At 54.9% G+C, this 14,910-nt stretch overlaps 1 protein-coding gene across 6 annotated transcripts in view; it reads right to left on the bottom strand.

The window, feature by feature from the left end:
* Positions 1–12,007, bottom strand: part of VWCE (von Willebrand factor C and EGF domains) — a 31,047-nt gene extending 19,040 nt beyond the window's left edge. For 2 of the 6 annotated variants that reach the window (XM_043872000.1, XM_043871974.1), the window contains exons 1-9: positions 11,120–12,005; positions 8,307–8,401; positions 8,095–8,184; positions 7,628–7,756; positions 5,227–5,343; positions 3,142–3,258; positions 2,119–2,247; positions 419–861; positions 243–336 (exon numbers count right to left, since the gene is read on the bottom strand). In XM_043872000.1, coding sequence (XP_043727935.1) covers positions 243–336; positions 419–861; positions 2,119–2,247; positions 3,142–3,258; positions 5,227–5,343; positions 7,628–7,756; positions 8,095–8,184; positions 8,307–8,401; positions 11,120–11,229 — 1,324 coding nt within the window. In that variant the 5' untranslated portion in view covers positions 11,230–12,005. Of the gene's footprint in view, positions 1–242; positions 337–418; positions 862–2,118; positions 2,248–3,141; positions 3,259–5,226; positions 5,344–7,627; positions 7,757–8,094; positions 8,185–8,306; positions 8,402–11,119 lie in introns of all 6 variants that reach the window. The other 4 variants (XM_043872008.1, XM_043871989.1, XM_043871982.1 and 1 more) reach the window with 4 other exon arrangements.
* Between the last annotated feature and the right edge of the window lie 2,903 nt (positions 12,008–14,910).

Below are 14,910 nucleotides of genomic sequence, written 5' to 3'. Positions count from 1 at the left end.
GTTCTCAAAGTGTGGTCCCTGGCCCAACAGCATCAGCGTCACCCAGAAACTTGTGAGACAAGCAAATTCCCAGGACTTATCCTACACCTGCTAAATCAGAAGCTCTGGGGGTTAGGCCCAGCGATCAGCCTTCAGGTGATATATGAAAGTTAGATAACTGTCTTTCAGTTGCAGAAAGGCAGGAAAAGGGAAGAGGCAGGACCCCGCAGGAAACTCACAGCCTTCCCTGGACTAGCGCCCACCTGTACACGATGGGCAGCACCCTCCATCTCTGGAGGGAATCGGGTGGGAGCAAGCAGCTTCACACGTCACCTTTTCACAGGTCACCTCCCCATCCTAGAAGCAGAAATGGAAGTTCCAGCCACCACGAGGCCCCAGACACCAGACCAGGGAAACCCCAAGGACCCCTCACACCCACCTCACACCAGCACTGGGAACAGCTAGGCTCTGTCCAGCGGCTCCCTGACTCATATGTGGCCCCTAGGTGCCAACAGGCAGAAGGTCCTGGTGCCAGCCGTGTGGTCTCAGGGCCCCTGGGCAAGGGAGGGGTCACCGCCGTCTTCTCCTGGAGTTGTGCAGGAGGTCTGAGGGTTCCCAGCAGAGAGGGATGCGGCACGGGGGTGGCCACCGGGGTGGACAGCAGTGGCGTCGGGGCAGAAGGGGAGGATGTGGGCAGTGCAGACACAGGAGGTGGTGGTCGTGTGCTCCTGACTCCAGTCGGGGGCCCTGGAGCCCCGGAAGGAGGGCTGTGCCCGGGGGAGAGGGCCGGCCGGCCTGCCTCTGGAAGCAGCAGCAGCATCTTAGGAGGGTGCTGCAGAGGCTGCAGGATGGCAGATGGGGCCAGCACGGCTTTGGGGAAAGCTGAAACGGAAACACAGAAGCATCTGGAAGGAGGCAGCAGGGGCAGGAGGCGAGATTTGCGGGGCGAGGACTCGGGTCCACCATCACAAGGCACTGAACGTCTCCAGGTCAGTTTCTTCATCAGCAGGATGGGTCTAACACCACCAGTTCAACCTCAGACTAATGGGGCTGCAGTGACGATCAGGAGAGAAGACTGATGAAAAAGTACCAAAGCAGCCGACCGAAGTTACGAGTTGGTGATACTAGCAGTCAGAAGCTTCAGCCAGTGCCAAATCAGTCTTCTCCTTTCCCCTCCTCGCTGGCCACCAGAGGAGACTCGGGTTTTCCTGAGCCAGGCAGACCTTCTCTAAGCCCTCAGGGATCCATCCCAGGAATGACCCTTCGCTACTTCTGTGTCCCGACAAGTCAGCAATGTGTCCACTGCTCCCTGACCCAGATGGGACTTCCCACGAGGAGATGCTGAGGCTCAGGAGAAGAGCCCAGGGTCCTCTCCCGTCCCACCCCAGACAGGCCAGCTTACAAGCTGTTGCCTCCCCCAACACACACACACACACACACACACACACACACACACTCACACTCACACACACTCACATACAGGCTTAGGAAAGCACACATTTTCCCTGCAGATGGACACTAACTGCCCAACAGTCTGAAAGAGAGACAGACCAACACGAAAGAGGGGGCAAATGTGGGGCGAAGGTACGCGCAGAAAGGGAGAGTCACGGATCAGAGTGCGCCCGGGGGAAAACAGGCTGGGCAGGGAAGGGGAACCTGGGTGGCCAAGCTCAGACCAACACAGGCAGTCACACCATGGAAAACTGGCCCCGTGCCTCAGATATTGACACGATATTACACAGCCGCTGACAGGCACACTCGCCGTTAAAGCATGGCAGAGAACTGACCCCACACTGTCCCAAGTGTCCCGCGAAGCCCAGGTTACTAGGACTCCTACATCAAAGGCTTCTCTATGATGGGTTGTTTTTTGGTGGGGTTTTTTTCCCCTTTACTATTTGGGGGGAAACGGTAGGGCTGGGGAAACAGTGAAAGGAAAATAAAAGGATGGGTAAAGGGGAAAGAGACAGAGAGGATGAAAGATCGGTGGAGGAAATAACAAAAAAGATGCACTGAAAAAAAAGTTCCTGCGGAAGGAAGAGGCACTCTGCCTCCCCACGCTCGGAAAGAGAGCAGGGAGGCTGGGGGCGGGGCCTAGAGCCGGGGCGGGGCCTAGAGCCGGGCTCAGGGCCAGGCGCTCACCTTCGCAGGACACTCGGTCAGCCCGGAGCCTGAAGCCAGGTCGGCAGGTACACAGGAAGCTGCCCACGGTGTTGTGGCAGGAATGGTGGCAGACTCTCCTCTCCAGGGGCCTCCGACACTCGTTTACATCTGCAGGAGAGCCTCGCTACCGACGGCTGTCAGGGCTACCAAGTCATCCTTCCTCCATCTCTTAGCCCAAAAGACCGGGGAAGTCTCCCTGCCACGTTCTTGCGGGGTCCTTCCCTGCCCCAGGGCGACGACGTGACTCAGATGTCTGGGAATGGGACTGAAGTCTAGTGCTAGTCCCCTTGGAAGGTCAGTACATCCAGTAGGCATTTAATGGATGCACCAGTGACTCACACTCCAGCACTGGGCAGCAGTGATTAAGTGCTGGCCGGTGGGGATGGGCCCCCACTGGGAATCTCGGCTCCAAACCCTCCACCATCCCAGTGTTGGGCATCGGGTGCTGTGGGCCCTTCTGAAAAAGAGTCTCAAAAAAATCACTGCACTGCTCAGGGCAGGCTTCAGGACAAACACCCAACTCTGCTAGAACAAGGTCTTTTTTCAGGCCCATGGGACCCCACCTTCAACCCATGAGCCAAGCTCAAGCCAAACATGCCAATCCCTTTCTGGAAATTTCTGCTAATGGGCTGAGAAAACAGGGGTCTCCTTCTAAACCAGAGGAACCAAGACATAACGTGCTTTATTTACCAAGGGGAGCAAAGGCAGCCAAGAAAATGGGTGAGCAGAGAGGAATCCTTGGGGTGTATCTGGGAGAGGGTGGAAGAGAAACATAACAGGATGAAAGTGGCATGTGGCCAGGAAAAGTCCAAGACAGGGTCTTCCATTAGGAGTCACGCCAACCCCAGGGAAAGGCAGGCTCTGAGCAAAGGCTCAAGCGCTTGCAGGCTCCAGGGAACCAAGGAGGTCCAGACTGTTGACCTTTCCCTGTCCCTGGGCTCACCCTGACAGTCTTCCTGATTGGCAACCTAAGTATGAAGACAACAGGGTCCCTGGCCTTACCTACACAGGAGTGCCTGTTGCCATGGAGATGGAAGCCAGTTCTACAGGAGCATCTGTAGCTGCCAATGCTGTTTTTACATCTCTGCTGGCAGGGGCTCCCAAGGCATTCATCGGTGTCTGGAAGGGAATGGGACATGGCTGGAGTTCACTTCCCTGTGGGGTTTTGGAAACATACAGTCCTCTCTACCTACCTCTCTCATCACCATCTTCTACCAGACTCTGAACCCCTCTCCTTCTCAAAACCCACATCCAGCCTATCAACTCCTAAGTTCTTCATGGACCAGCCCACTTCTCTCCACCATCACTGCCATATCCTAGCCCAGGACACCTTTGTCTGTGGTCTAGAGGATAACAACTGCATTGTGCGTCTCTCTGCCTCTCCCTGTGCTCCTCCCACGCTACCCTCTACACAGCCTCCAGGAAGTTCTGACCAAAGGGTACCTCTGATCAGGCCACTTTCTGTTTAAAATCTCTCCAAGGCTCCCACAGGTATGAATGATCCACCATAGCTCAGGAGCCCAAGGCTGCCTTCCAAGCTCCCTCTTTCCCCCTCACCTTGACTTTGGCCTAAATTCTGGCCATCTTCCAAATGTACCATGCTCTTGTGGGCCTCCTCCTTTACGCATGTTCTCCTATCTGCTTAGAATGTTTTCTCATCTTGTCTGGCTGGAAAACTCCTATTCATACCTCAAAACCCAGCATCTATACCACCTCCTCTGTCAAAGCCTCCCCAAGCCACTGTTTGAAACTGGGGAAAAACTGAAAATAATCTGTATCTTCATCAATAAAGAGTTAGTAAACTATGAGATATTTGCACTGCAGAGCACTAGGCAGCAGTTGACAAGAATAAAACAAATCTATTGACCCTGATGTGGAAATATCTTCAAGATGGACTGTTAAGGGGGGAAAAGCAGGTGGAGCAATGACTGGGTTCAGATCTCAGCTCTAACATGATCTTGAGCAAATTCATTTCTTTAAACCTCACTATTCCTACCAGGAAAATGGAAATGAACAGTACCAACTTCATAGGACAATTCTGAAGATGAAATGAGAAAATGTGTGTTAAGTACTTAACGTGATGCCTGGAACACAGGAGTTGAATAACTATTAACCCCCCCTACTCCCTGCATCTCTTATCCTTCTACCTTTATAAGGGCACATGTGTGTCTGTTCACATACTGGGGAGAGGTAGGCAGGGCACTCATCAGATTGACCACCAAGTGCTATTCAACTGCATTCTCTCCAAATTCATGTATGGAAGCCCTAACCCTCAATGTGATGGTATTAGGAGGTGGGGTCTTTGGGAGGTAGATGAGGTCTTGAGGGTGGAGCCCTCATGATGGGATTAGTGCCCTTAGCAGAAGAGCCATGAGGACCTCATTGAAAAACCTCACTGTTCTTCCCCTTCCATCAGGCGGGGCGCTGGAGGGCAGGATGCTTTCTTCCTGGCTGTGTGTCTCCAGAGCCTGGGCCAGCACAGGGGCAGGTGATGACTATCACAGCACGGCCTCCCACACGACACACCCCCAGGGTGTCACAGCCCCTTCCCCTCAGCCCTCCCCCATCTCAGGGGCTTCCTCCCTCTCGTCAGTCTGCTCCACCTGCCCCTGGCCCTTCCCTCTGCCTCTCCCTCCCCTTCCCCCCACCCTGCAACGATGGCAGCAGCAGTTTCTACTGAGTCGTGGTCCAGAACAAAGGCCATAGTGTCAGACACGCAACCTGATTCCCCCTCCTCCTACTGACAGAATGACCTTGGGCAAGCCTCATCCATAAAGTGAGGATGAGAACATCATCTCCTGGGACTTCCCTGACAGTCCAGTGGTTAAGACTTTGCCTTCCAATGCAGGGGGCATGGGTTAAATCCCTGTTCAGGGAACTAAAGTCCCACATGTCAAGAGGTACAGGCAAAAAAAAAAAAAGAGAGAGAGAGTGAGCAGCATCTTGCTTAGAGGACCGTGGAGAAGGTGATGTGCCGTCATGCCTGGAGAGCACAGGCTGGGCCTGGCAGGGCCTTGAGGTCCACGTCAGAGCCTAAAAGCGGTGGCGACGGCACACAGCATCACTACCCCTCCCAGAGCCGCTCACCTTGGCAGCTGTGGCGGTCCGCAGACAGCTGCATGCCCGGCCCACACTCGCACACGAACCCGCCTTCCGTGTTCACGCAGTGGCCCTCGCAAGAGGAGCTTAAACATTCATCAATGTCTGGGGAGAGAGGAAACACTTGCATAGCTCACTCTGAATGTGTTTTGGATGTGGGGAGGGCGTGCATCCCACGAGGACCCTGAGCCCACATGGGGCGCGCCTCACTGCCACCCCAGAGAGAAAGAAGGCACTAGGTAAACCTTCTGGTTTTAGGGACCCCCAGTCCAAGAAAGAAGAGGCCACGAGGCCAGGCCTCTTTGACCCACACAGAACAGATGACGGGAGAGGCTGGTTGAAATAGAACCATTTCCAACGGTCCCACCTGCAAGGCAACCCCAAAAAGGCCAGGGGAGTGGGCAGGAAGGTTGATTAAATTCCCTTTAGTTCTTGTGGAGCACCGCTGGCATGCAGCGGACCAGGAAGGGATCTGTCGAGGACACAAATGTGACTAAGACACAGTGCTGGCTCTCCAGACGGTCGCAGCCTGAGAACACAGGATTCATGAGGCAATCCACGAGAGGCCAGTGGGGGGCAGGGTTCCGCATGTGCCCCAGCAGGGACCGCCCCCCACGGCAGGTGTGTGATGGAGGAGACATGGGCTGAGAGGACCAGGGGGCAGCCAGAAGGGGGCTGTCGAGTGGAGCATCCAAGAAGCATAGGGAACACAGTGGAGGAGTGGGGGGTCAGTCTGGTGGGAAGCGGAGGTGGAGAGGTGGTGGGTTAAGGCTCAGCTGTGGGGCACAAAGGAGCCCTCCAGGCTTCTGTCCAGGGGGGGCCAGTAGGGCTTTAGGGAGGTTCAAGCCTGGGGGTAGGGGAGGGTGCTGAGAGACAGAACCCCCACCCCATGCTTCAAAGCATCCCTTTCTATCTCAGAACCATGAGGACCTAGGAGGTCAGCTCCTCCCACTCCAGTCTACTCTGCCCACCTGAGCCTCCCTTCCACCCCTGGCCCCCATGCCTGCTGGTGTCCTCTATTCTCCTTCCTTGCTCTTTCCACAGCAGACACCTTTGGGACTATGCCCAGTTCCTCTAAGACATCCACCCTGACTCACCCTATCCCATCCCCGTGACTCCCCTGCCCTACACTTGCTTCGACATTGGTCTCTGGCTTTTCCTTAGTCCAGTTTGCCTCTGCAAGGAGAAATGTGTCTGGAAAGTACTTCAACCTTCTGAAAAAGGCCGGGAAGGGGGTGGGGGAGGAGCAAGCACAAAAACTCCTTCATGGGACCTTTGATTCAATAGTCTTCCTTCTGGAAATAATCAGAAAGGCCGACTGGAAGCCACTTTACTGCAGCATTATTCATAGCAGCCAAACACTGCAGACAAGCTAAGGATGGATAGCACAGAAGTAGGTACTTAGATTACAGTAGCCACATCTGCAGCCATTAAAAATGATGTTGTAAGGACTACTAATATTTCCTGCTCACAGCACAAAGTTAAAAAACAACGAACGAAAGTAATAGATAAGGTATGATCCCAATTTTATAAAACAGACAGAGAGGCATGCCTGACACACAGTCCCACACACACACTCACAAATACACATACAAATACACATACCAACCAAGGGAACAAGGGCAGGAAAAAAAAAATAACTTCATTTTAGTAACAAATATCTCTGGGTAGGAACTTCTGGGACATGTTTATTTTCACCTTTCTACTCTTCTTTTACTTTCCAAATGTTCCAAAGTAAGTTATTTTTTATTTTTATATTCAGGGGAAGAAATGTTTATTTTCACAAAATGTCAAAAAGGCACAAGGGTGGGGGGCAGGGATGGCTTTCAAGCTCTCTGGAAACATAAGTAAGAAGCTGGTCATAGTAGCATCTATGAAGAAGGTAACAGACTTGGCCTGTAGGAAATTTAAAAAATCGGGAACAAATAATACTTTTACAAAATAACTATTGAGTTTCCCTTGCCTCATCGTTCAAATGTCACATTCTCAAGGGAGCCTTTTGCGGTCCAGCAAAAGGCTGGACCCAGTTCCCTGTGCCCCTGTGGGTCCTGGCACTGTGCACTCCTCCGATGATGGTCCCATTAGGTGGGACTGTCACTGTCCTTCCTCATCTCCCTGCACCATATCCTGAAGCAACATATGAGCAGAGATGGCCCGCATAACCCCAATCCCAGCTCAGGTCCTGGTCCGTAGGACATGTTCGATAGGTATTTGTGGAATAGCCGAAGGGGCAGATTCCTTGTGTTCACCTGCCCACCTGCCCACTTGCAGACTTCAGGGCCGCTCCGAGCTCGGCTTCACTCTAGCACATCCCGGGAGACTGGCCTCGGAGGCCAGGGAGGAGACCCCCTTTCCGCCCGCCCCTCCCTGCTGCTCTCAGGCCTCTCACCGGTACACCTGATGCCGACCGCTGTCTCGGTCATGGAGAAGCCCACGGGGCACACTCGGGCCACCTCCTGACAGCCACCATGGTTACAGGTGAGGTCACAGCCGTATTCCCCGCAGGCTCCGTGGGCTTCTGAAACAATCACCGCACCTGTGAGCACGCGCCACGCAGCAGTCCCAGCCGCCCCCTCCCCGCTGCCCCCTGGCTCCTCCTAAATTCTGTGGGGAAGGGGGCCCTGGAGGCAAACAGGACTGAGTTTAAATGCAGCTCTGCCACTTACTGGCCACGTAACCCAGGGCGAGCCACTAGCTTCTGCGCCTCGGTTTTCTCATCTATAAAATGGGAATGAGAATGCCTACCTCATAGGGCTGTTTGAAAATGATGCGCTAGGGCACGACTGCCCAGTGCCTGGCACAGTCTCAGTGTAAACAGAGCTCTTCCCATCAGCCAGGGCCCGCGCCCCCAGTTACCTGGGCAGGTGGGCCCTTGCTCTCCGTCCTGGCAGGAGCAGACATTGGGAGCGATGCAGATGCCACTCCCACAGCCAAAGGAGCAGAGGGCTGAGAGGAGAAACACAGGTGAGGGAGTCGGGGCTGGAACCCCTCAGTCTGCCCCTCAGGCCAGCCCAGGGAACGCGCACCCTGCTGAGGAGGATGTTTGGGGCACATGGACAGTCACTTACGAAGGGTGCAGTGCCCACTGCCCATGGAGGGCGCCCAGCCAGGGCAGCAGCCACTCCCGAACCCCGAGAGGCAGACGTGGGGGCCCAGCCGGCGTCTGCAAGAGAGGAGAGAGTACCTTCCGAGTTCTGTCCTGGGGGTCAGGGGAGGATTCATCTCCTGGGCCGTGAAAGCCTCCCAGCCAGTCAGTAAGTCAGTCAACCAACACTTCTGGAAACCCCCACCTCCACCCGCAATGGACAATGAGACGTTTCCAAAGAAAAATGACCCGATGGTCTGTCCCTCCTGGAGGCAGGACAAAGACAAAGTTGTAAGAGAACAGACACTAGCTGCCTGTCACGTAGACAATGAGCAAGGAGGGCCCTCAGAGCTGAGAAGGGAAGACTGCAATGGATGAAGAACCCCAGGGACGCCTGCCTCAGGGCCTTTTCACTTGCAGTTTCCTCCATCAGGAAAGTTCTTCCCCAAACACACACACATAGCACCCCCTTTCCTGTAAAAGGTCTCTCTGCTCAAGTCACCTTCTCAGAGAGGCCCTACTTTTGCAACCTTACCTCACTTTATTCTGCTTCATAACACTTTCTGGGACACTGAATTATTGGGTTGGACTAAAAGTTTGTTCTGGTTTTTCCATAACATCTTAAACTTTTTTGCCAACCCAATACTCACTAGTTTGCTGACGTACTCATTCCCTGGCTCCCCTACCATACCCTGAGGACAGGGGCTTCATCTTTTTGCTCAACTCCGCACCAAGGGCAGCATCTGGCCCATAGTAGGTGTTTAATCAATGGCAGTTGAGGGCAACGCTGAGAAAGGATAACAACAGAAGAGTGGAGAGATGGTGAAATGTCAGTCCCCAGGTGACATCTCTGAGAAGGGGGAGAGGGTGCTGGTGAGCTGCCCAAGGGAGTGAAGGGGGACCCAGTGTACCCAAGGCTGGGTGAGGCCACGCAGTCCAGCCATGAACAAGCCATTTCCTCTACCTTCAAGGGGCAGACAAGGAACCATGTGTAACAATAAGTGCCACAATGTTACAGGCTAGGGAGGAAGCACAGGAGTGGTTTCCTCCCTTGAGGCTGGAGAGAGAATGGGGGCAGCCTGTGAGAGTGGAGGAATGTTCCAGGCAGGAGCGGCATGTGCACGGGCCTGGAAGGGGTCAGAGAGGATGACAAGAACTGGTTCTGGGCTGGGCAGAGGATGGTGAAGCCCAGCCTAGTTTGAACTAGGAATCCTAGTCCAACAGAATAGGGACAAGAAATCTCCCCCAACAGTGCTCTACCCAAGACTGCAGACTGGTGGGAATATCCTGCCAGTCAGGCACTGTCTGGGCTTCCCTGGTGGCTTGGGGATAAAGAATCTGCCTGCCAGTGCAGGAGACGTGGGCTCGATCCCTGGGTCGGGAAGATGCCCTGGAGAAGGACATGGCACCCCACTCCAGTATTCTTGCCTGGAAAATCCCATGGACAGAGGAGCCTGGAGGGTTCCTCTGGGGCCTTTGGGACCGCAAAGAGTTGGACACGACTTAGGGACTAAACAAAAGCAATAGGCAGTCTACAGAGCATCCACGATGTGCAGCAGGCACTGGGGACATGAATGGAAAGACAGAGTCAGTCTGCTCTTCTGGAGAATAATCTGTGTCAAAAGTGACAAGTATTCTGGAAAGGGAAACTCAGGGCACAGGGCGAAACAGAAACGTCTGCAGAAAACTGTCCCTGGGGCCTCCAAAAGCTTTTTCTCTCTCTGAAGTCATCGCACAAGAAGGGGCCCTGGAAGGGGGTGGGGGGCGGGGGATGGTGCGGCAGGGATGTCTCACCCGCTGCCCTCGCGGGAGCGATTATGGCAGCAGCCTGAGAAGGAGGCTCTTCAGATGGGGCTCTCAAAGGGACAGGGGTGCACCAAAGCGGCAGAGGGAAGGATGCCCGGGAGGCCACTGGAGCCTCATCCTCAGGTGGGCAGGGGCCGAGCGCCCCAAGGGGCCGAGGGCGGGCGGTGACGGGGAGACAGGTGGCAGGCAGCACGGCTCTGACACGCCGGCGGAGCGGGCGGATCTGAGCAGGAACTGGCGGTGGCTGCGGAACACACGTGCTAGTTGCGAGCCTGGCGGGGCCGCCCCCCTGCGCGCCCCCCGCCCCCGAGGCCGTGGCCGCGGGCCAGGCCGCCCGCTGACACCGTGTTCCCTCGCTTTGAGCATCACGCACACACGCGCTCCGCCCGCGGCGACCCGGCCCTCCCAGGAGGAGACACGAGGGGAGGGAGACATCAATTGGGAAAGAGCAAAGGGACAAACACCCCACCCCCGCCCGCGTGCACACACTGGCAGAAACCGAAACATAACCTAGAGAGACCCCGGCGGTTCCAAGGTCCACGGCGGGCACAGAGCCTGGACAGAGGCAAAGCCCCCAGCCGCAGAGCAGCCAGCGCCTCGGGGCAGGCCAGGCACTGCCTAGGCAGAGCCACGGGCGCGTTTGGGAGCGAAAAGCCCGCCAGTCGGAAGACCAGCTGGCATGTCCCCGGCCCCCTGGCCAGGGATCCGCGCTCCACGGTACTCAGAGGGGCTCACCTAGCGTCGGGATCTTCGGTCCCCCCGCCAGATCCCAGTCAGGACAGCCCCGGCCAGGGGCGCAGGACGGCCACCCGCCCGGACCACAAGCTGTTGTCCCTTTGTCCCGACCTCCCGGGCTCGCCCGCGCCGACAGTGCCACGGGGAGGCGGGGGTCTGCCCGGACCCGCGACTCCGGGACGCCCCTCCGTGCCTCCCGGCTCCGCGCCGGTAGCGCTCCGGCGGAGGCGCAAGGGAGGGTTGCGGGGCGCTTACCTCTCGGCCCCGAAGTGCCCCGGCGTCTTCCTCCCGGTATAGCCGCGGGCCGGGATGCCCGGCAGCAGGAGCGCGACGCAGGCGGCCCGGAGGAGCAGTCCGGCCCACATGACCGGCGGCGGCGGGTCCCCCCGGCTCGGCTGGGCTCCGGCGCCGCGCGCGGGGGAGGGGGCTGCGGGCCCTCGCCCCTCCTCCTGGCGCCGCGGGGAGCGAACCAGCGAGCCCCGAGCTGGCACGCGGAGCCGAGCAGGGGGGCTGGGGACGCCGAGAGGAGGCGCCGGGGGCCGCGAGGGGACGCGGCGGACGGCTGGGGGGTACTCTTGCACCTCGAAACACACAAAAGGCAGCGGCACCCGCCGGCCCGCCGGTGGCCTCCTAGGGAGGCGCGGAGCCCGGGGCGGGGGCAAAGATCAGGGACCCCTGGGGGCGGGGTTTCGTCCTCGGCCCACACCCCCTGCCCGGGTTTGGGAGTCGGCTTCCTGCGAAGGGCTGTGGGCGTCAGACGGAGGCCCGGGGAGGAAAGAGACTCCGGGAACAAGGCTGGAGGCTGCGCGCCCCGGGAATTGCTGGTCGCGATGGAGCCCGAGATACCTGCGTTGTACGAGAAGGTGGGACGCTGGGTCCCTTCGCTGCTGGGCACTTTTAGGCTAGCCCCCAGCCTACCAGCAGGTCTGCACCCTAACCCTCCCTGGCTGCGCCGGTCAGTGGGTTCCCCTGCTCCCTGGTTGGGGGCGCTGGCGGCTCCTGAACCCACAGACTCCTCTTGTCCCCTTCAGCAGCTGCCCCAGGCCAGTCAGAGATGGTAGGCAGGGAGGTGGTGAGCAGGTGGTGGACGTAAATCAGAATCATCCAGCTGGTAGAAAGCTGAAAGGCTGACTAAATTCTACCTTCTGCTTTGGGCAGGAACCTCCCCTCGCCACCCAGACCCAATCAGTCCAGCTTTTACTTAAACACTTGCAGGGATGAAGGTCTCAGTACCTATCAGAAGGCAGCCCAATCCGATTGTGAGTAACTCCATTTGTTGGCAAGTGTTTTTTCCTTCCCAGCTAAATAACCCCCATGCCTTTGGTTCTGCCTGTGCAGTAGCCCTTCCACTGGCGACCTCAGCCTGTCACTAAGGTCCTTAACATTGGTGGCCACAAATGAACACGGTGCCAACAGTGGTCTGGATTCTTGCCTCCTCCCTTCCAGATGCCATACTTCTATTAACACAGCCTGATATTACTTGGCCTTTTTGACAAGCCAATGATGCTGTCAGTTCCTTACATAAGATTTACAGTAAAGGGAAGCCTCCGGTGCTCTTTGTTGTCATGTCTGTTTGTTGTTACTGAACACAAACTGCTAAGCCGATCTCCTTACGTGAACCTGTGTGGCTGAGTTTTTGCAGATGTTCAATTTAGGGTGGTTACCTCACCTTGCTGGAGAAGGAAATGGCAACCCAGTCCAGTATTCCTGCCTGGGAAATCCCGTGGACAGAGGAACCAGGCTATAGTCCATGGAGTCGCAGAAGAGTTGGACATGACTTAGTAACTAAATAACTCATCGTGTTAGTTTGACCCGTCTGAGCAACACGTTTTCAGCTAATAGGTTGCCAAAATAGTCTGTATTGGGAGATGAATGCCACTTCCATATTTATGTCCATTCTGAGTCCTGAGGACCCTCAGAGTCTTAGGGCATCTTTCCTTTATGTTAAACATCCAGAGGTGCACTTCCTCCTGTCATTCAGACTGCATTCCTCACCACCACTCACAGAGTGCTTCGATGCCCACTGTCAGTGGCCACATAGTCAGAAATCTAGCCCTGAAATCATTCTTTAAAAAATATTTGAAAAAATATATATATTTATTTGCCTGCACTGTGTCTTCGTTGTGGCGTGTGGGATCTAGTTCCCTGACCAGGGATGGAACCCGGGCTCCCTACTTTGGAGGTGTGCAGTCTTAGCCACTGGACCACCAGGGGAATCCCATAGCCCTGAATTATTAAATAGGGATAAACAGAAAACTCTTCCTTCATTCGAGCCCGCAAAATCTATCACTCCACCGTCCTTATCATTCCTATCTAGACCACCATCAGTGTCAAATAGGCGCTCTGTCTTCCTGGATCTAGAGGCTACCCACAAATTCTCAACACACTTGCACAGGACAGTTTTTTACACACCTGTCACCCTTCATGCCATCTTCTCCCATGCTCCAGCACACCTCAGCTACCTCCTTTCTGAACTTGACTACTTAATGGAGTTGCAGCCCCTCCATCTCACCCTGTAAGTCTGGCAGACTTGGGCCAGTGGGCAGCCACAATGACCGAGATGTAACTTTGTGTGTAAAGAAAATCCTTACCTACCCTCAACAGGAGAAGCCCAGGATATTTAAATCTGTAAATTCCTACCAGTGAATTTTGAAAGAAACAACTTTCTAAATAGCCCCTGACATTTCTTTCATTTCCTGTTTCTTTGACCTTATGGCATTCACCTTGCTCGTCATACCAAGTTCACTTCTTCAGTTTGGTTTTCACTATTTTCTGTTTGTTTTGTGTTTTGGTTTGTGTGACCTCGAGGCTTCTCAAACTTTGGACCCGGAGAGCTGCTCACCTAAAATCATCCATCCTCAAGGGCGAGTTCAGGCCCATACGGTTCCTCAGTATTTCTTCCCCAGTTCTGTGGCTTGTGGCTGCTCAGTAACAAAAGGGACCCTCCACCGAGGGTGGAGGATTCAAGTTGTTGTTGGCTGTAGAAAGGAGGCCTCTGGCTTGTGACCCTTCCAAATGGTCATGTGATGAGTCAGTGTTTCTATTATTCTCCCAAAGGTCCGTTCGTGCAGAGGCCGGGAGTGAGGCGAGCTCATCAGCGCCTACATGGAGAGGAGCCATTCCAGCTGGCTGCAGCAAAGCTCCAAAGGCAACCTTTCACCCCGGGAGAGGTGATTAATGGTTTTAAGAGGGGATGTGGGAGTGTGGCAGCAGGATGTCAGTTTCCAAAGGATTGCTGAAATTCAATCCGGAGTGAATATACCCCAGATTGTAGGAAACAAAAAGCTGCATGCACTCCGGTTTCCAAAGTCAAGACTGAAGCTACTGGTAAGTAATAACCTTCTCCTGAACATGGCAGGTCTACGCAGCTACAGGTCAAACCACTGAGAAGCACCAGAATAATAACCCCGCCACATTCTGTTTTTCTCCCATCTAGGATTAAGTTTTTTAAATAATCACAGTCTGGAGGCCTTTGCGTGCCTGCCTTATTAAAGCTGGCCTCTGGCATGGGGGCAGGCCTTTTCAATTCAAACCATGACTTGAAGAATTCAAATCACAGTGTTGAGTTTCAAGTTCAAACTGTGGGTTTTCAGAGATGATTATTTTTTCCCTTAAGACCCTTATCCTCCACCCTCAGAAACCCCAGGAGAGTAAGGGTAAAAGAACGGCAATGAAACTCAAGGAATGCCTCCAGGGAAGGAAACTTACTCCCGAAGACCCCCAAAGCAGAGATGCTTCCTTGCTCTTTTCCTTTTAAGCTAGAATCTCCCAAAACCACAGTTTGAACTTGAAACCACAATTTTCCTGACACTGTATCAAAGGCTGGTCTTAAAGGAGCCAGCCAATATGCCTGGGATCAACCCCGCTCCACTGTTGGGACAGAGCAGCCTTTATTCCCACTGGATCACTGGTGGAAACTGGGCCCGGACACGCTGACCCACTGGGCTTAAAGAAGACCAGCTCTGTTTGCTGAACAGAAGGGTGAACCCCAAGTGTGCCCTACTCCTGTATTTTCAAACCTAAGACACCAACGGTTTACTCAATGA

The sequence above is a fragment of the Cervus elaphus genome, chromosome 2 (assembly GCF_910594005.1).
Source record: "Cervus elaphus chromosome 2, mCerEla1.1, whole genome shotgun sequence".
Lineage (NCBI taxonomy): Eukaryota > Metazoa > Chordata > Mammalia > Artiodactyla > Cervidae > Cervus > Cervus elaphus.
Note: the sequence above shows the minus strand (reverse complement) of the source record. Positions and strands in the feature narration are given on the sequence as shown.